Below are 21,217 nucleotides of genomic sequence, written 5' to 3'. Positions count from 1 at the left end.
ATATCAGGAAGATAATTAATGTGGGATCATCTATTAACACAATTACGTTCTCACAGTCATTTGAGAGTGGCAATTCCACGGAATTTCTGTGGGTACCTGCTCATGATGTACTACTCTGTCATATGCAGATGAATCAAGTACAGTCAAGCTCAGTAGTTTTATAGGAGATCTCTGTGGAAGGCCGGGTGTTCAGCTGGTGGTGTGCTCACCTCTGAGCTGTCTGGGCCTGGATTTGTTCACCTGCAGACTTAAATCAAACTGCAGAGCTACTTCTCACTTGTAGCTTGAGCAGGAAGGCTTGCACAATGAAACAACATCATTTGGATGGACACAAAGCCGGTTGCCCCATCTACATTTCTTTCTTGGAGCTCCTTTGCTCTCTCTTAAAGAGTAAACCATTGTGTGATGGTACCCAGTCCACATTCTCTCTCTCGACATTGAATGGTTTATTGTTGGTTGATTAATTATATATGGGATTAGGATGTAAAGTGCATTGTGCATCTGCTTGGCATCCTTAAGGCATCAATGCTCTGACAATGCGAAGGAGAAAGAATAGGAATGGACACCATAAGACTTTCCTGCAAAACGGCTTTCAGTGTAAAATAAGAACTTGAGCATTCAGATGACTGCATTTCACAAATAAAATGTATGGAAAAATAGTTGAAGAATTAAAATGTACATTTGTGGTGCAGTTGACTCGACAGTAATGCAGTGCCCCAAATCACAATGATAGGAAGACAGCAGCTGGAATTTATTCAATGCTGCTCTGACAAATAGAACGTCTTCCAATCTTGGCAAGTCCCATCCTCACCCTGTCTCTCTGGAACGATACTCAAACTGTATGTATCTACTTCTATGGACAGCCAGTGGAAGAGGTTACTCAACCTCCTCCTCAGCCATGACTGACCTCTTTTGAGTTGACCATATTGGAAAGCTGACCTTGAAAACCAGCAACAGACTAAGTTGTTCAAAGTCATTCCCCATAAGGGTTCAAAATATTTTTTGTTTTGGAGGTCCCTTTTTAGGTTATTCCCCCCCCCCACCACCCCTTCCACCACCAAATAAATTGACCCTGTGAAATTGGTTTTGGTGGCTATTTTTGGGTGGAGGGGGTTGACCTTTTATTGTTAACTTTTCTTTTGTTCTCCACACTGTTTAACACAGTCACAATCGAGCTCTTTTTTCACATGTAATCATATTGTATGATGATGGATGATTCAACAACAACCATAGCACATTGATTCAGATGTACCGTTCTCTCCGACAGAGCGTTGGTGCTGCTAAAGCAGTTTCTTGGCAAGGGTTATACTCGGTCATTTGCCATTGACTTCCAGGAAGTAGTTAGGGCAGGAATTTAGAATCTTCTCAGGGTGCCAGTGAGAGCTTGTCTCCTCTTCACGCATAGCAGGACACCGTGAGATCTTTAACGTGCACTAACTAATGCCAGCAGATGGGATGCTCACATTTAACGTCCATCCGAGGGACTGCACACACGTTGATGAATCACCCTTCCTGTGAACCACCAAGATGATAGTTTATAGCTGGGTTGAGATTCAAACCCAGGCAAGACAGCTTAGAGGTGAGTGTGCTTACCTCTAAGGCCTAAGCCATCCTGCCAGTCCCATAGCACATGATAGTCAATTGATTGCTGACCCTCGCCGATCGAAGATTGCTGACTCTTGCCGAGACTTGTTTTGTGTGGTTTTGTAGTATTATTTTATCGACGTACTACTCACATTCTGATAGTACATACTGTTGCGGTTGAGGAAATTTGCAAACCACCATTCAGGTCCCGTAGGTGAGATATCTCTGTAAGTACATGTGTAGTTAGCCCAAACCCGTTGTTTAGAGGGAATAAATGCGATTCATTCGGGCTGCGACCCTTTGAGATAGCCGTTTTTCTGTTCTATCTTTATTTTGAACCAACCACGTCTCAACCGCCATCACACAACAACCACCAACCACAACGCCGCTTCACAACAACAACAATGCCAACAGCCACGATCTTTACCTTCACAACTCGCTCCCGCAAACATCGCATCACCGCCATTCCAAACGGCATCATGGCCATAAACCACCACCATAAACCCTCCACCACCTTCACCTCTCCTCCTTCTGCCGCCATTCCCGCACCAGCTGTGAACACCGAGCGTCGGGCTGTCCTGGGCTCGTGAAAGATGCGCGCCGAGCCGTGAGTGCAAAATGCGGCCTTTCCGAGGAGAATTCGGATCAGGAATGCTACACGCCCACTTCTGATCCGTCCAATCAGCAAGCGCGGGGCAGTTTGGCCCCGCCTCCAGGCGCGTCGGTGTAGAATCGAGATATGCAAATTCTCGGATCAGGGGAGACTCACGCCCCTTTTCCTCCGTCCAATGGGCGAGCGTGGCTCCACCCCCGAGCTCGTTCTGATCCAGAAATTTGCATATGGGTTCTCCTGCCGGCCTATAAAGCGCCGAGCGCAGGGCGAATTTGAGCAGTCTGTCGGGGAGCTGCAGAGAGGGGAAGCCTGGAGCTTGGAGCACGGTCGAGTCAGTTTTGGAGAGCAGAGTGTGGCAGCGACAGAGTCGGTTTGGGTCGAGTCGGTCTCGACAGAGTCGGTTTGGGCAGAGTCAGCCTCAGAAGAGCGGAGTGTTTTGGGCAGAGTCGGGTTGGAGCGCGGAGTGGAGTCGGGAGGCGAGGGCGTACAGGTGGTTTGCTGCAGTCGGCTGAGGAGAATTGGGGAAGAGACCGAGTAGCTTGGGTCCGAGGCAAGGAAGACGGCGGTCGGCGACGAGCTCGCAGTGGAATCACTCGTTGCGGGACCCAAGCAAGCCAGCTATCCTCTTTCCCCAGAGCATCAACAATTCCCCCCTTTTTCCCCCGCGCTGAGATAGTGCGAAAAGGGGGCCCCGTTCCCACCCCACTCCAAGCAGTGCCAACGAAACCCGCGAAGGAGCATGAAGTCGGGGCACCACCGCGCTGCCACATTTGCGGCTCATCACAAAGACACGGGTAGGATCCACCCGGTCTCGCGGACCTGACCGCTCTTTCAGGTCCCGCGCAAATATTGGCCCACAGGCCCCGTCTGCCCCCCTTGTCTTTGAGGGTGGCCCTTTCCTTTTGCTTTTGAGTAAATGTGTTGTTGGCGCCGTCTGTAAAGTAAAACTGTGTAAGTGTTGCCGTGTGCACGCATAGTCGGTTGTATCTCTGCATTGTTGTGTTTCTTTTGTTGCAATTGCTTTAGGTGGATAATTGTTGTAATTGTATATGTGTGCTTTCCGTGTACCGCGGAATAAATGTGCATCATGTTGAATTGTTTTCCCGTTTCACTTCGTCTTTTCTTTAAGTGAATCTCCATCTTGCTTCACGTAAAGGGTTGGTAGTGGGCTTAATACGCCCGATAATTAATCGGAACCGTCGAGGCCGACGATAACACCGCTCGGTTATCCCGATAGTACGGAACGGGTCTCTTAAGTGGCCCATGTCCGGAGTCGACCTGCGGCGAGGTGCGATCGCCCGGTCTACCCTCCACGTGGGTACTTAGGTAGGTCGAATTTGGCGAACAACCCGATCCCACACGGGGGGCCAATTGGCACGATCGTGGTGAGGCCGAAAGGCCCACCCGTGACTAGCTCCCAGTGTTAGTCCGAGAGGGTCACGACAGAATTGTCCGTCCGGTGGGCGACGTGCCGCGATTCGAGTTACGTGGCCGTTCGCACGCCGGCGGGCACGAATTCGCAACAATACTTTATAGACGTACTCACATTCTAATAGTACACACTTTATCGTGGTATTCGGTTGAAAAAAAGAGAACGTGTAGAAATTGTGGTCTACATTGCCACATTATGTGAGAACAAGCCGACCCAAAATAAATACTCGATCTCCTCTGGCGAAGGAAATAAATCTTAGTCACTCCTCAATCATCATCATCATCATCATCATCATCATCAGTTAATACCATCACCAAAGGAGAGGGTGTTTCATTTGGGTCCGTTTGTGTTTGTTTGTTTGTCTCCACAGAACTTTAGCGTTTTTCTCGGCAACCGCTTATATTGTCGGATGGAGACAACATTTTCATTAGAGCAGGGACTATTCAAGTGGAATGTTTTATTGATAATTATGATGTCATAGGTCACGTGGTGTGGCAGCCATATTGGAAAACGGAAAAACTTTAGACCTCTATCTAAACCACATCAAGGAAAAAATTGAACCTTGGCAAGGGGAATAAGCGTGATTTTTTATGACGTCATCAGTGCCTTCATTATGATGTCATGATTGCATATGTAGAACGCTACATCCGATCAGTGTGAAAATTTTTGAGGGTCACCAAGGGATAAAATGGTCCGCAGAAAAATATTGATAACATAATCGGTCATGTGATTCAGCAGCTATATTGTTTTTAAAAACAAAACAATCAAAAAATCTTCTCTGAAGTGACTGATCAGATCGAGGTGAAACTTTACATGTATGACCACCTATCCATGAGGAACAAAAGATTCACACATATGCTGTCACAGGTCACATGGTTTGGCAGCCATATTGGATTTACCATAAAACCGCTAAAAATCTTCTTCTCCAGAATGGCTGGACAGATCGAGGGGAAACTTCACACAAATGTTCCCCAAGCCATGGGTGTATAAGTTTAAGGAATAATTGATAGGTCACATGGTTTGGCAGTCATAATGGATTGAAGAAAAATATTAAATGTTTTCTCTGGAACCCCTTAATCAATCGATGTGAAACTTCACATTTATGATCGAGTCGTGAAGGGGAATACATGTTTTAAATTACAACTTCATCGGACGGATGGTTTTAGCCAGAATTATTTAATTGTTTTGATCTGGGTTCTTTTTGAATAAGGCTCACTTGGCTGTGCCTGGATGGGTTTGAGGGGAGAAGAGTAGCAGCTGAAATGCAAATCCTATGTAGTTTGCTCCTGATGACTTCATCTTTGCTTTTTGCTTGTTTGGGTTCCTTCTGATTACTCCAAAACAGGACTACATATTTGGTCTTCCATTTGATTTGAATTTATTTTAATCCCATCCTAAATTCAACTGAATAATAATTTTTTTAAACATCATATGTCAGTGGCAGGTGTCCAATCAAAGCAGGATGTCTTGGTATCCAGACATCACTGCCAGCAGTTCTTATCTCATTAATTACATAACACCAGTACACAAACACCACACAAAATAAGTCCTGGCAAGGGTCTGTAATCTTTGCCCTTTTTCTTGTTTAACCTTGGGATACTAAAAGGTGGAATTAAACTTCACGAATAATAAAATTTATGGTGCATGCTTTGTTCGTACCGATTGGCAATTTCCTGTGATTTCCTGAAACTTCACATTTCCTGTGTCTTCACGAAAGTGTCAATCTTAACATCTCGCATTTGAGGCCTCCGTTTCCTTTCCACCAAGGGACTCACAGGCTTGGCAGTACATCCGAAGGCCTCCGTTGCCTTTCTTGCAATCCAGGCAGTCCTTCCATTTGGCTTTAGTTCTTTTTCTTTAGTTTCCTCAATTTTGTTTCAGTCTGAGTGCTTGCTGATGTACCAAGCATGGAAATGGCTTGTTCTTGTTTACTTCCCATTCTTGTCACAAACCCATCCATGTTTGCGGCTTACTTGCCCAATGAATAACAGCCTCGATCGAGTAAAAATCCACATCTTCATTTTCACAGATAAATGGAATGTTTTTTGCAAATAATCAGCGATGCCAATCTTTAATAAAAAAAGGTCACCTTCGTGATATTTAAATAAAATGTGGGGTTTATTATTGGATTAATAGCAGCTGATCACCCCAAGGCCATGAACCACTCCCACATGACTAAACTGGTAAATCAGGACCTCGATCTGTCTAGGGGATGCGTCATTACAACAACGGAACTGGTGTTGCTTTTATGCAAGAAAAGAAAACCCATCGTTTTTATTGCTAAAAAAAAAATTTAAAAAGTGAAGGAGGGTCAATGTTCAACCAGTTTCATGAAAAAGGGGGTAAATTATATTTAAAAATCAAGTTTTTATTAAAAAAAAATAAAAATTCTAAAAATCACAGACATGCATCGATTACCCAACATTTTGGCCAATGTCACCACTGGGTAAAGTGCGTGTACGAACTTGTAAATTAAAATATGTATCACGATGCACATGGTGCCAATGCACTCCGAGACCGTCACAGTCACTGGGTGTAGCAGTCCCTCGGCCAAGGAACTCAAACTAGATCCAAAGTGAATGAGCGACACCGTATCAAGGTGACTCGGGCAGTTATCAAGATGGCGCTGCCAGTTAGACACCAAACTAAATTTATAACTGGAAATCCGTGAGATTACAAGTCATGGGGACATTTAATTGTACAACTTGTAACCTTTCAAAGCTAAAACTTGGGGTGCTGGCATTTTTTATTCAATTTTTTTTTTCCAGTAGCAAGTTCACCGAATTTACGGGTGAATCGCCCATTGCCCCCATGTAATTAACCATCCTGATACATCAGAATGACTCAGCCTCCAACGACCTTTGTCCATAGCTAAATGGAGTGCTGGTTTCCCCTACAGGATGGTGTCTCAGCCCAACGTTGGTTTCTCCTGGAATTCAAAAAATCTTGTACGATGAGGCCCGATTACAAGGCCTGTTGTTCGCCCATTGCAGGCAACTCGTGAGCCTGCTTTCTTACTGCTGCTCCATTTGCCTAACACCTCAACTCTCAGCACTCTTGATCATCAGCCACTCCTCTCGAATGCACACATTCTTCCAATAACCCCGCCTGGTTAAGCTGAACTGTACACATCCATTCTTTTGTTTCTCATCTCTCTTGTATGAAACTGCCTTCTTGAAGCTGTTCATGCCTACTTCCTTGCAGAGCTTTAAGCAGGTAATGCACCACCATGTCATCCCCTATCTTAGGGTTAAAGGTGCACAGGTGCCAATGCAAGCACAAGACAAACACGTGTTTGGAATAAGGAAGGCTAACATCAACCCGAATCCATCCAACACAGAACGAACGACCACGTTGAGGTGATCATGAGAAAAACGTAAACTTGTATTGTCGAGAATCAAACGCAAGGCATCTTGTGGTTTACAATCACAGGAAATGCTCGGCCAGCAAAGGAGTTTAACTCACAACATCATTGGCAAAAGCAAAGTCCACAAAAATCACTATGGATTCGACTCTTTCTGGAATACAATCCATTATAAAGTCAGTGGCATGTCCAAATCATATCATACTTCAAATGTTACATTGCTGCTTCCTTGCTTGATGTTCAGCATTTAAAGGATAGGGCACCATAAAAGACCCCATAGGTTGTGGATGAAGAAATTCCTCCTTGATTGCCCCAGTGAGTGCAGAGAAAAGCGATGTCGCTGGTACTGAGAGTGCTCTGGGAAGTGACGTCGGTTTCCCCAATCTCAGCGTTTGTGTTAGTTTGAACCTCATATCTGGTATCGTCTCATGTATGTGATTTGTATTGCAGCAGCTCCTCCATGAGCCTCACCCTGTAAAAAATTTAATATATGAATAGTTTAAAAAAAAAAAAAATCCTTCCTTTTATTTATTTACTCGAACAGCGATTTCAAAAACGTCGCCAAGCACAAAGTATTGATAAAAATAATAATAATAATAATGCCAAACGTCTTTCTCCAAATCCATCATTTATTTTCCTTCACTTGCGCTAAAAATCCGGGAGCCCATTGGGAAGCACAGAAACCGGACAAGTACGCAGAAAATATATATATATATATATCCAGGAAAGGGGATGCTGTTTCGAATACTGTAAAAAAAAAAAAAAGATATCTCAATGAAATGATGTCCAAATTTTCTAAAATACTGGTCAAAATGTACTCAAAAGCTGACAAGAAATTTCCAGCATTATCAGCAAAGGTAATTGCATTGGAAATATGGGGTTTCCAATCATTTTGGGAACTTTTATTGCTATTTATGGACACTTTCAGGATGAAATACAATTCAAAATACTTGATCGGAATACTGGCACAGCCAATGCAGGGGCATCAAAAAGTTTTGGGGGTGCGAGAGTGAGAAAAGGAAGTAAAAGAAGAAGGATTATAATTGTCTTTCTCTATACTTGCTGTAGTCTGTTGTAGCCTGCTCCCCTCCCCCGTGGCCAGCGGGGGAAGCGGGGGAGGGGCAACCGTGGGGTACCCCAGCTCCACTTTAGAGGGCAAAGTTCAGGGGTCAAAGGATAAGGAGCTCCAGCTTCCAGGAAGCGAAGCAAGCATCCCCACCAAGGCCGATAGAGTGGGAGGGAGGGAGCCAGAGTCTGCAGGAAAAGGAAGGGAGAGATGGTGTGAGGGAGATGAAGGTTATCAGTTTAGGGCTGCGGGAATAAAAAATAAATAAAAATTATATATGTAAATAAAATGTATACATCACAAACTTGTATGATGATTCACAAACCAGAAAATTTGTCTGTGCTGATTTGTGTTTGTGGCGTGTGCTCACTGTGTTCTGCCTTCACCCATTTAACCACCTTACTCTCACACATGTTCGTCATTCTTTCTTCCCATTGCCACCCTCGCTTGCTTTCACTCTTTCAAAAAATAACTAGAGTTCATAACACACCTGGAATTCAAAGATCTCATTATTAGCATCTTTAAGAAAGAAAAATAATAATTAAAAACAAAAACAAAACATGGAAAGGGTCTGAGAGCGGCAAATTTGATTGCTCGAGGTGACAATTTTGTTTGAATACTACCAAGTAGGTTGTTGAAAGTGAAAATAAAGCAATTTGTGTTCTGCGGTGTTCAAGTATACAATTCAATTGAAAATCAGATAGATTTTAAAGGTTGCAGAAAAAAATTTCAGAAGTTTTAACCATTGATGCAGCGCCTTTTACAACACCTTATTTAACATGTTACATTAGTTCTTTGTGCTCGTTATGTGTCCTTTATAACATCCTGAAAAACCAAGTTTCCTGTTTCGAATGATTTTCAATTTTGTTTGTCTTGCAGACAGTCAGAAAATGAAAATATTATCTCACTCCTCTCTACGCATGCGAGATTAGGACGAATCCAGAACCAAAGTACGGTAAAAGGGCAAACTTGTCTTCCGTTTCATGTTCAAAATATAATGTTCAATTTAAATAAGTTGTTCCTCGATGATAAACTGACGTTCGTAAACAGAGTGAACAAATTTCTTAACCTGGCTTTTCGCTTTGTGCACGGTGTAAAAATGCCCTCTCACTGCATGTTGTACGAAATTGAACATTATACTTTGAACATGAAACGGAAGACAAGTTTGCCCTTTTACCGTACTTTGGTTCTGGATTCGTCCTAATCTCGCATGCACAGAGAGGAGTGAGATAATATTTTCATTTTCTGCCTGTCTGCAAGACAAACAAAATTGAAAATCATTCGAAACAGGAAACTTGGTTTTTCAGGATGTTATAAAGGACACATAACGAGCACAAAGAACTAATGTAACGTGTTAAATAAGGTGTTGTAAAAGGTGCTGCATCAATGGTTAAAACTTCTGAAATTTTTTTTCTGCAACCTTTAAAATCTATCTGATTTTCAATTGAATTATATACTTGAACACCGCAGAACACAAATTGCTTTATTTTCACTTTCAACAACCTACTTGGTAGTATTCAAACAAAATTTTGTCATCTCGAGCAATCAAATTTGCCGCTCTCAGACCCTTTCCATGTTTTGTTTTTGTTTTTAATTATTATTTTTCTTTCTTAAAGATGCTAATAATGAGATCTTTGAATTCCAGGTGTGTTATGAACTGATGGTTTCGTTTTGTTCTTTGGTTGGCTAAGTGTTCGACACCATCTGCAATCAAACCTTTTCCCGACCCCTCTTTCCATCACTCGACTGTCAACCATCATTCTCATCTTCTCTCTCACAATCTTATTATTCCCTCTAAAAAAAAAAATTAACCAATTCTTCACTCATTCAATGCCAAAATTATTTCTCACATCTCATCTCCAACAACCTTATCTCAGATCACCAATTTGGTTCCAGACCAGGTCAGTCCACATTGGACAGGCTGCTTCCACTCATGCCTGGTGTTGGCTTAATGGTTAGAGGGTGGGCTTTGGATCCAAGGGTGCCGAGTTCAAATCCCACTCAGCTGTTGAATTAAAACCAGGTAGGGTTAGCTCGGCCTGCCATCCTTCTGAGGTCGGCAAAATGAGTGCCAGCATACTGGTCGACTGTCGGAGTGGCGACCCATCCAGGATTGTGCCCAATAGCCAAGGAGATTGCTTAAGCATCACCAACGCTCTGCACAGAGTATGGTCCCAATCTCCTCCTCCTCCTCCTTCCACTAGCCCAACAATGGATGGACGCCCTCAATGTCAGACATGAGATCAGGGCCGTCTCTCGGGACATATGTCATGCTTTTCAAACAATCTGGCATCCTGCCTTACTCTCCAAACTCTGCCAACAACATCTAAGGTCAACTCCACACATGGCTTACCGATTTCCTTTACTCTCATAGCCAATGTGTGGCACTCAACAGAATCCTTTCATCTCCTCTCCCTGTCAAGGCTGGAGTGCCCCAAGGCAGTGTTCTGGGCCCAGTCCTATGCCTGATCTTCATCAATAATTTCTCTGACTCTGGAAAATCCTCTATCTTTTTGCTGATTACTCCACCCTCTACCTTGACAAACCTCATCCTTCAGACAGGATGGCTACAGCCTCTTCTCGCTCATCAGGTATTGGGGGAGGGGGTGGGGAGAAAATAAAATAAAAAAATCACAAGCTGATCAAACACTTGGAATAGGTCTTTCAAACATGACAAATCTCACGTTCTCACCATCTCTCTCCGAAAGGACCATCTGGAAACCCCCTCCCCCCCCCCCCAAGCTACATTCCTTATAATCCTCAAGGAAATTCAATCATTCAAACTCCTGGGCCTCACTCAAAGCCACGATCTTTCTTGGACAAACCACATTTCGAAAGTTGTCCTTCAAAGCCAGCTGCCGACTGGGCATCCTCTGTCACACAAAAGTACTTCCTTGGCACACCTGAATTCCTATCCACCTACATGGCCTTCATCCACAGCTTGATCAAGTACTGCTCTCCCTTCTGGGCTGGCTCCCCTTCCTCACATGTTGCTCATCTTGATGCCGTGGAAACAAAGGCCTTCAAGATTATTGGAATCTCCCATGATAAAGCTGAGTCTATTGACCTATCACTTCGCCATTGCAGACAGGTAGGTGGTATCTGTGTCTTCTACCACCTCCTTTCTGGTCTTGCACTCTTTCCAAACTATGCCCCCCCTTGCCCCCAGGTTTCTGCAGGGTACACACATTCCACCAGCAGCCCTTCTATTGAAACTACCTAAATCCAGCATTACTGCTCACCACTCATTTGTTCATCTTTTTCCCCCACCTGTGGAACCAACTTGCACATTCTCTTCAACCTCATTATTCCCTCCAGTTCTTCAAGTCAGCTGTTCACCACCATCTTATATTGTCCCCAACCCTAACAGCTCGTTCTCCCACTCATCCTCATTACCCATCCAACCCCCCACATATTCACTTGTCCTGGCCTTTCCCCTCTCCTGCCTGGAAGAATCAGGAGTTGGTCCAACACTTGGAGCAGATCTTTCAACCCTGGAAAATCTCGGTCTCTGTCTGTCTTTCTGAAGAAAGGACCATTTGGCAAATACTCGTATCTGTTTCCTTACCAGACTTCTTGAAATTCAGTCCAACAAACCTTCTGGCCTCACCAACCATAATCTGAATTGAAACATACGAGTTAGTGTCCAACGACAAATGCTGACTGGGCATCCTCCATCATGCAAAGTCTTTCCTTGACAAAATTTGAACTTCAATAATGCACACATAAGACCTTCATTCACAGCTGTCATGGAGTACTGCTTTCCAATTTGAACTGACACCCCTGCCTCATGCTCCTTTTTGCCGTGAAGTCCAAGGCTCTCAAAATCATTGGAACCTGCTGTGATGAAGCTGAATCTCTAGGCCTGTTACTCTCGCATCACAAATAGGTTGGTGGCATCTGTCTCCGACACATCCTTTATTATCGCTTCCGTGCTGAGTCCCCCCTCAAAAAACTTCTCAGGTTTCACAATTCCTGCCAGTAACCCACCTCGCAAAACTCATAATATAAAATCGATGGTTACAGGTCACCTTCACTCATTCATTCCTCTTTTCCACTGCCTGTCAAACCAACTTCTCTAGTCCAGTCGGACTCCATCATTCGCGGGGGATACATTCTAGTAAAATGCCGCAAATGTCAGGGCATTGCTTCAATGGGTAAAATGGTGGATAGGTTCCCGGTGGTTCATGATTCATAAGGCAAAATCAAAAATCCTGTGAAAAACCATGAATATGTGAAGCACAGGGCCACAAATGTAGAAGTTGGTCACATTTTATGAACCGCAAATACGCAGGGTCCAGGAACTGTTTCTTTAATTCCATGCTCTCCTTGAGAAATTCAAGGTGGCTGTTCATCACCACCACCACCACCACCCTAAGACGGTAACCCCCCCACATGCTCAATAACCCTCCCCAAGCCCACCACCTCATCCTTTCTAAGTTATTGCATTCTATCCCCTCCATCCAGCTCTCAATGTTTTTGTTGCTGACTCACCCAATGTCCTCCTTCCCTGTACTCACTCATCCTTCACCTTACACGTGTTCCAGTGTGACTGTTGGTGTGTTTCCCTGCATTATAACCATTCTGTTCACTAGCTCTTCCAGGAACGTGTGTGTGTGTGTGTGTGTGTGTGTGTGTGTGTGTGTGTGTGTGTGTGTGTGTGTGTTTTATATCTGATATATAAAGCTCTTTCTAACCACTGACTGACTGACTGACTCACATTAAAGATCGACACCTTCTCGGTGACGTAGAAAGCTGAAATTCTGTGTGGTGATGGACAACGAAACCGGTACACCAGGAAAAACCAGAGAGTTGGTGTCAAAGCCACCCAATGCTCGCCTGTTTATACATTTATCGTTTTTAAAAGACTAGTCTAATAATATTTTTTATAAAGCATTGCAGTGAAGTGTGATCCACATAATTTTAAAGCAATATATGTATTTGTATATTGTAATCAGTAAAAAATAGTGCGGTAGATAAAAACATTAGAAAGGAAATAACTTGCACCAAAAACTTTAACATTTTCACACTCACGCTCACGCCAAGGGTATCGCTATAGTTCTCTGTTCTTCGAACAGGTGAGCTAAAAACTAATAATACTATCACAATCGTCGGACAACATCCATAAGTCAAAATATTAATAAATGAAAAAAAATTCCTAAAGACTATCCTGATAAACGAGGAATGCAGAGTGAATGAAGGAGATTTACCGGAAGTACCGCCAATGTGTGGTAGGCCCAGAACAAACGAGTCGTGATGTAGTACGCCACGATTACATCCACTGTGTAGTGATCATGAGCAAGAAGGATGCAGATAATTCCAGATGTGGAAAGCAGCCAGCAGATAATGAGGTAGGGCCGGGACCACACACCGCTGGGACAGTCTGTAAAAACCGAGGAATAAGAAGAAAACATGCTGAAGTAACTAGAGGACAAGGAACAAATTAACTGGATTGAAACAAGGTAAAGAAAAACTAGGGCAGAATGATGAATTGGGGGGGGGGGGCGTGGGAGGGGGAGCGAGCAAAACCCAATTCAGTACAAATACAAACCAAGTCCATTGGGGTTGGTGGGTAGAGGACAAATTAATTGCAAAATCAAAAAGGTGTCACATTCAAGAACTGCTTTAGAAGTTTAGGATGAGTGGTACTTTATCACATCCATCTCTACTAATTACTATATTCTTTGCATCCTTCTTATAGCATTTATCAATTAGCGGTTGCTTTGTTTGACCAAATATCAGTAGTTTCTCGTGTTGGAATAAAGGGAATACAAACAAACCATACAGGCTGTGGGGGAGGGGAAGCAGCAAAGGCACAAGGTTTTGGTGAGCAATGTTTTAAATAAACAAGATTAAGGAAGTGGTAAAACGGTATCCCAGGAAGATCGTTCGATTCAGCAATTTATTCGCGCAGTGTTTGGATTGATTACAGTGAATCATACAACAAGCAAGCAAGCATGCAGAATTCTGTACACATTCTCAAACCATGCTGATGGGAGAACAGTAAGGAATCGGTTTGTGGGAGGCTCAAAGATAAGAACGAAACGATCCTTTGTTTTGATGACTGTTACAAGGTAATTGGGACCATAAAACGGTTTCAGTGCGTCCAACCTGGGATTCCTTTCATTCTTCAATTCTCATGTACCATACTCTGTTACGGAGCACCAGTGATACCAAATCAGTTTCTTGGCAAGGGTTTTACGAGGCGGTTTGCCATTGCCTTCCCAGCAGCAAAGGCACAAATTTGACCAGTGTGCTGGAGATAACTCATCGACTCTTCACAAAAGACACCGCAGGAGCTTTAACCTCTACCAACTAATACTGGCAGATGGGACGCCTGTTTAACGTCCATCAGAGGGACGGCACACACATTGACGAGTCATCCTCACTGTGAAACATCGGGATTACAGTCAATAGCTGGGTCAGGATTCAAACCCAGGCGAGACATCTTAGAAGAGAGTGTGCGTACCTCGAGTCAGCCCCGTGTAGCTCCACAAATTCAATTTAGTCTTGGGCATCTCGAACAATACAAGTATTCTAACTAACCTAGGGTAATATGTACATATCTACAACACCCCAAAAGGTCTGCCATGGTTCAGTGGTTTCAGTACGCGTGCAAAAAAAAGAAAGCTCGGGTGTTCGTGCACAAGCCACACGTACACACGAAAAGGGCCTTACACTGGGAGCAGAAGAGGTAGCAGAGGGTTAAGACCATCGTGTGGCCACTGTACAGATAGTCCCCGCAAAGGTTGTGTGCACCAGTCAGTGTCATACCACCACCAGCCAGCAGCCTAAAGGCCCGGCGGACCCGGCCTGCCACATCATTGCCCAGCTGGGAGGGAGAAACGAAACAGAAAACCCTGCATGGCATTTATAATTTTGGACGTACACTACAAACTCGCACATGCCCGGCATCTGGCCAATGGACACGAACACAGAGTCACGGGGTTTTCCGCTTTTCAATAAATGTTTGAGAACCAAAGCCATGATTTCAACTCAAATGGCATCAAGAAACACCCCCCACTGGGGATAATGCATCACACGAGCTCAAAAGGACGAACACTTGTGCTGCATTTTCCTTTATGGTCAGGGGAGAGGGGGGAGAGGGGGGTGGGGTGGGTGGATGTGCGATTCCCAATCCCACAGGCATGACATTTCAGTTGCTCGGTATTCAAAGTACAACGAAAAACATTCGGAATCCAAAGCAGATGTTATCAATGTAACAACACAGAACAATGGTGGCAACTTTAAATATTCCATGACCTCTCCTTTCGTTTGTAGCACATGGCTGTGGGTAGTATAATTTGCTGGGGATGTAGCTGTGACACTGAGGCAGTGCCCCATCTATTACAGCAGGATTTTTTGTTGTTGTTTAGGGTGCTGGTGATAACTCGCCTACTCGTCGCGATGGACACCATCTGATCTTTCACATCTTCCAAACAATGCTGGTAGCTGGGACGCCCAGTTTAACCTCCATCCGACACCCTACCTGCAAAACACCTGGATGACAGTTTATAGCTGGGCCAGGATTCAAACTCAGGTGAGAGTTCAGCAGTGAGCATGAGGGGTAACACCAATTTAATTGCTCGATCAATTTCCAGCCAGTTTTAAGTATACATTTCAATCGAATGTGTACACACGCAAATATCGCTTGCCTGCACAAATAACAAGCAAGACACCTACATGGGTTGATACTTGCAGAAAGTGGACCCAAAATGCAAAGTTATTTGGTGCACATTTGGACGGCAACAACGTGCCGATGAGAAGATGACAAGAGAAAGTGGGCAGCGAAATCTGGGAGTCACAAGGAAGCAAACATACGATGTAGGATAAAAGCCAAGAGTTACAGTAAGGTGAAGGCCAATATGTATGTTTCATTCAGCGATTTCTGAAGCAAATGCCAGTACGTCATGGCATGCGAAGCAGAAAATCCCTGCCATTTAACCGAGCCATTCAAAACCCCACAACTGTGGACAAACATTACGCTTCCGCCGACAAAGACTCAACAAAATAGCTCCAGACGCTCAGAGTTACAATACTCCGAAGAGAGACTCGAAGCCAAAAAATGGGCGATGCAAATACCTTTGGAGCGCATTGGAAGTGCAGGCCCGGGACTGGAAGAATCGTCGCGGCCATGGTTATGCAACGATACAGGTAGAGCGTTCCGGCCAGGAACATGAATCTCCGCAATATCACCTGCCTGCACACTCCGTTCAACAAAGACGTTAACTGCCTCGTATTTCTTAAATGTAACCATTGCACCACTCTTACCTGTCCCCCGTCAAACGTTAAAACAGCACGTCCTGTCCTCGAGTTTGAGGATAAATTGGTCTTGCTGACCGTGACAAAATATAGATTACAATTACTGGTATTCTTTCTCTGCATCGATTAACAAGCTGCGACGATGTTTGGTGAAACAATAGGCGTGTGACAGTCATTGTAATGGGGCTCAGATCAGATTGGTTTGCTTGTACGTTTGCGTCTCTGCAACGCTTTCAAAGGAAACTTGTCAAAAGTACTGCTTCTAAAAGTTTAACAAACTCAAGCACGAGGCTAAAGTTTTTACTTTAAGTAAGCTTTTGAATTCGTTTCGCTTCAACTTGATTTACATTGAAACAAAATTTACGAAAACTTATTAGATCTCAGTTTGGTAAGCCTCAGATAGATTATGCTGCACAACCATCAAATGGGAATCAAGGAGGGGGAGATACCTCCCCCTCCCCTTCCAAATCCATGCCCCTTCTCCCTCCTAAAATTAGTTAAATGGACAATTTTAGACAAACACACCCAAAGTTGTCCAAAATAAATCCTTAAGCACGACCGCAAACGTAGAGATATTTCACAACTGCAAACTGAGAATTGCATGACACAAGGGAAGAAATAAACACTGTGCAGGTGCAAAGCCCTTTCACACGGGTTGTGCAAAGGACAATACGCCTTAAAAGGAGCCAAACAGGTACTTGGTACATGTTGTTGATTAGCACCCCCTTTGTTGTTTTTCTTGGTTCTGGAACAAGGCTCAAAAAAAGAAACAAAGAAATGTTGGGTTTCAAGTAACATGCTGCTCAATGAATATTCAGAAATTTCTTGGCCATCACGTTCTCCTGATTATTTGCTTTGGGGTTACCTAAAGGAGCGTGTATTAATCAATAAGCCCCATACAATTCAGCAGTTCAAGGACAACATCTGTGCAGAAATTTGAGGGCTGCAGCCAGAGTTATTGTCCGCTGTTATGGAAATTGCTGTCGAAAGAGCCCGTCTCTGCGAAGCCGAAAATGTAAGACATCTAAGCTGCATTATTCATGAATAAAGCAAATTTATCTCCATTTTGTAAATTTTCTTTTGGTATAAAAATAATAATAAATTATTTTAAAAACGGAAATGTTATTTGATTTCTAAATACCGAGGTGACTTTTGGGACACCCTGTACAATAGTCTATTAAAGGCACACACAAAACTGAGATAATGATAACATCTTACAATTTTTCTTACTTTGCAACAAAACTGGCTTCAAGTAATTTTCTAGAAATTCAGTTCTGTATTTTAAAATATTAATTTACACTTCCTTTTCCATTTTAGACCAATGTTTACAATATGCTTCTTCTCCTTCTTCACAACATAGCTTTTAATGTTTTTGGTGGTAACCAGTTTTCACCAGACATAAATTAGTATGTCAAATGTAGACCTCATGGGTGACATCATCAGCACTTTAAGTGAACAAAACGAACACCAAATGTCTCTACGGCAGCCACGACTTGTGTAAAAGTCGGGAATGTCTATCCAGCATCCATTTTCCGACTTTGAACAAGACACCATCGATATGTACCAGGTGAGTTGTGTAATGTTTTTAAAATGTCGATAAAAACCTGATGACCCTATAACTTAAATAAACAGCCACCGATTTTCTCTGTTGAGACCACAGAGCGATGCCGTGCAAAAATGGCCACCCGGAAGTCTACCCTCAAAAAAAATATTAAAAAATTGGGGTCAGCAAGAATTATCGGGGTAGGTCAGGTTTAAAGGAAAAACTACTTTGTTTTTTTTTTGGGGCCCAATCGAAAGCAACTGTATGCCGTGTACTGTATTCAAGCCGAGGACACCCAGAATATGACTAATGTTAAACTGGAACGCATGCTGGCACAAGCTTTGAGGATTTCACCAAAGGCCATGACTGTTCAACACTGAGTCTGCTTTACAACAACACGATGACCTTATTCTTCAAAAACGCTTCGCTCAGCACTTCAGCGTAGTCGTTGTGTCTCTCCTCAAATGAGGTTACAATCAAAATTGGTTGCTGTGATGCAATCGTGATGGTAGAGTTTGCCAAGTTATTTTACGTTTTGAGGAATATACTGTGACATACATCCAATGATTGAATATGCCAAGAAAATGTTGTTTCATAGACTACTACGACCACTACTAGAACTAATTTAATGGCCCCAATTATTCTCACATTTTTGTCAATTCAGCTGGGGAATTTTTTTTTTTTTGGCCCAAATCTTTCACTGCCATTCCTGGCTCGGCCTGGCATTCAACTGGAGGCAATTTCAGCAGGAATTTGCAATTCGTTTAGGGTGCCAACAATAACCCTAATATTTATGAAAGACACACCATGGGATTTTTATTTTTAAAAATGACCAGTACTGCTTGGTGGGTCCTCCGGCACCAACGTCCTTCCGACAGAGGGTGCATATGATGCTCGCTCTGCATGCAAAACACCAGGGTGAAGGTTCAGAGCTGGGACCAGATAAACCCAGATGAGACACTTAAAAGGTGAGTATGCACACCTCAAATGTAGCCCTGTCAACATGCAAGTGTTTTGTCCACAGAGAACACAAGTGTAAAACAGACAGGGGTGAACCTTTGGTGGGGGAGGTGAAAATATAAAATTAATGTCGAATAATTCAAATACGATTCCCAAATCATAACAACTCACCAATTATATTATATTTAAAGAATGCAAAATACAAATAATTTTTGTTTTTAGAAACATTCAATTTCATTCACAGGTAATTTCTCCAAACTAGCTGAAGCTTTCTCAGAATTCCCACCTTTGGCGAAGCAAGAGGCAGTGCAGCAGGCAGAGAGACGCAAGCACCAAACCATTCGTCTCGCACACGGAAAAGGCCCATGAAAGACGCTGGCCGGAGCTCAGCAGGATATCAGGGAGTGGAGGCGAGACATTCGGAGGGGGGACATGTTCGTGCACTAAGGTTAACGTCACACCTGTTGCCAGTCCTGACATAACTAAATAAAGGAAGGTCACTGCTGTGGCAAGTGCAGGAGAAATGCAGGTATTGGGTGTGGCCGGAGAAGGTGCAGGAATCAGGACTGAGCTGGTGGTGGGACATAAGATTACAAAATATGATCAATGAGGGTAGTTATCCCACTTTGATGTCCATAAATAAAGCATTGGAGTGGATATGAGGTATTACCTCATCAATGCAACAACCATCCCACCCACATTCCAAACCACACCGCTCCCTTACCGTTCCGCAACTCTCCATCCATTTGGCAAATTACTTTGCCCATCCTCATGAGTGACCTCCCCTCCGCTGGGGACAGAAAGGAGTGTTGGTGTTGATTGCAAGAGAGACATGCTGGGGGTATGGTGGGGAGCACACAAGGTAGAATGAAGAAAAAGGTTTAAAAATAAAAAAAGCACTCCCACCAGAGCACAGCTGCCCATTAAGGCAAGACTCAAGTCCAACATTTCAACCACAGAGTGGTCTTCATCCAGGACTGTGCCAGCGGGTGGAAATGTTGGACCCAGCCCCAGACCTCGCTTTGATGGTCATCCATGCAACTTGGTGGAATTTTCACTTCTGGATACATACAGGCAATTTCCTCATGCTCCTCCACCACCACCACCTCACCATTCTCTACTCTACAGTTCCTTTCATGCTATGACACAAATGTATGTCATCACACTATTTTACCTTTGCCCCAATTTTCCTTTTGTCCATTATCCCCTGTCGTTCTCCTCCAGCATGAGCCTCCAAATAAATAAATAAATAATTAATCAATTACACAAACAAATAAATAAAACACGTCTTCTCATGGAAAGATGCATATTAAAAAAAAAAAAAAACCACCACCAAGACAAATCTTTGTATGTAGACAGTGCGAGCCTGTCCAAGAGAAGGAAACTCATTTTTAAAAGAAAACAAGGAAGTGAGCTCACATGATTGTGGCCAAAGTCCACCTTCCCATCTGTACTAAGGCTGTTTTAACGATGCCATTCCTTCAGCGTTTATCATTCATCACATTTCAACCTCCCCCCTCAAGCTCTTCCTTTAATTAGTTAACAGTATACTTACTCACTCACGCACCCTCTCGTCCAACATCACCGTCCTTCGAGACGGAAACCTTCCGTGGCCGTTCGATGCCAGCAGCACCTGCTCGTTGGAAGCCACAGACAGACGGTCAGCGCAGACGGGGTGACGCGAACGAACAGCTGATTATAAACCGAGACTTAACAGAGAAAATTGGCTCCACATATTCTTCTTCTTCTTCTTCTTCTTATTGCTTCTCTTCCTTCTCCTTCTTCTTCTCCTCTGACTGCCCCCCTCCCCTCCATCTCCATTTCCATCTCCTCCCGTCTTCTTCCCTTTTGCGTCGGACACGAGGGTGTGATGACATTTCCGATCCTTAAACGCTTCACATCTTCAACGTTTTCATTGGAATGTTAATATTTTTTTTTTTTTTAATTAGTATCCGTTAGTACTTTTTCCTCTTTGGCTGAGGTAATATTTATTTTATTTTATTTATATTTTTTCCCGGCTTGCTTATTGGCGCCTCTTCTTCTTCCTCTTCCAGGAACTATTTCTGCCTCACACGTTATCTGACACTCTCCAGTTTGTTTTTGTTTCTGTTTTCCAACGGCGTGCGTTTATCCACCGCCCCAACAATACCACACACCCTGAACAGATTTTACACAGTCTGCGTTAACATTTAAATGTGAAATATTAAACGTAATATTGAAATACGTTCGTGGTCGAGCTTGTGATTTTTGTGTTTGTGTTTCAAATCCAAATATCCTATAAACGTGAAAGCGAAATTGATTCGCTCATTAAGACATATATATTGGTTCGAGAAGTTATCTTTGATATCTATCTTCTACTCGTTAAAAAAAAAATCGACTTTGTTTTACAAACG

At 43.3% G+C, this 21,217-nt stretch overlaps 1 protein-coding gene across 3 annotated transcripts; it reads right to left on the bottom strand.

Moving 5' to 3' along the window:
* Positions 1-6,983: 6,983 nt before the first annotated feature.
* Positions 6,984-20,696, bottom strand: LOC147011554 (phosphatidylcholine:ceramide cholinephosphotransferase 1-like). 3 transcript variants are annotated; one of them, XM_085858503.1, is made up of 8 exons: positions 20,380-20,696; positions 19,549-19,659; positions 19,111-19,395; positions 16,142-16,259; positions 14,738-14,891; positions 13,270-13,442; positions 8,053-8,247; positions 6,984-7,465 (listed from the first exon to the last, which is right to left on the bottom strand). In XM_085858503.1, the coding sequence occupies exons 2-8, from the start codon at positions 19,656-19,658 to the stop codon at positions 7,403-7,405; spliced, it is 1,098 nt and encodes a 365-aa protein (XP_085714629.1). In that variant the 5' UTR covers position 19,659; positions 20,380-20,696; the 3' UTR covers positions 6,984-7,402. The 3 variants fall into 3 exon arrangements, with proteins under 3 accessions (XP_085714629.1, XP_085714630.1, XP_085714631.1); XM_085858504.1 differs by having other exon boundaries at positions 8,057-8,247; positions 20,380-20,695; XM_085858505.1 differs by lacking the exon at positions 6,984-7,465 and having other exon boundaries at positions 7,604-8,247; positions 20,380-20,694.
* Positions 20,697-21,217: the final 521 nt, after the last annotated feature.

Source organism: Eptatretus burgeri, chromosome 15 (assembly GCF_056783735.1).
Source record: "Eptatretus burgeri isolate ZD-2024b chromosome 15, Ebu_testis_v1, whole genome shotgun sequence".
Lineage (NCBI taxonomy): Eukaryota > Metazoa > Chordata > Myxini > Myxiniformes > Myxinidae > Eptatretus > Eptatretus burgeri.
The sequence above is the reverse complement of the archived record's forward strand: the minus strand, read 5'-3'. Positions and strand labels throughout refer to the sequence as shown.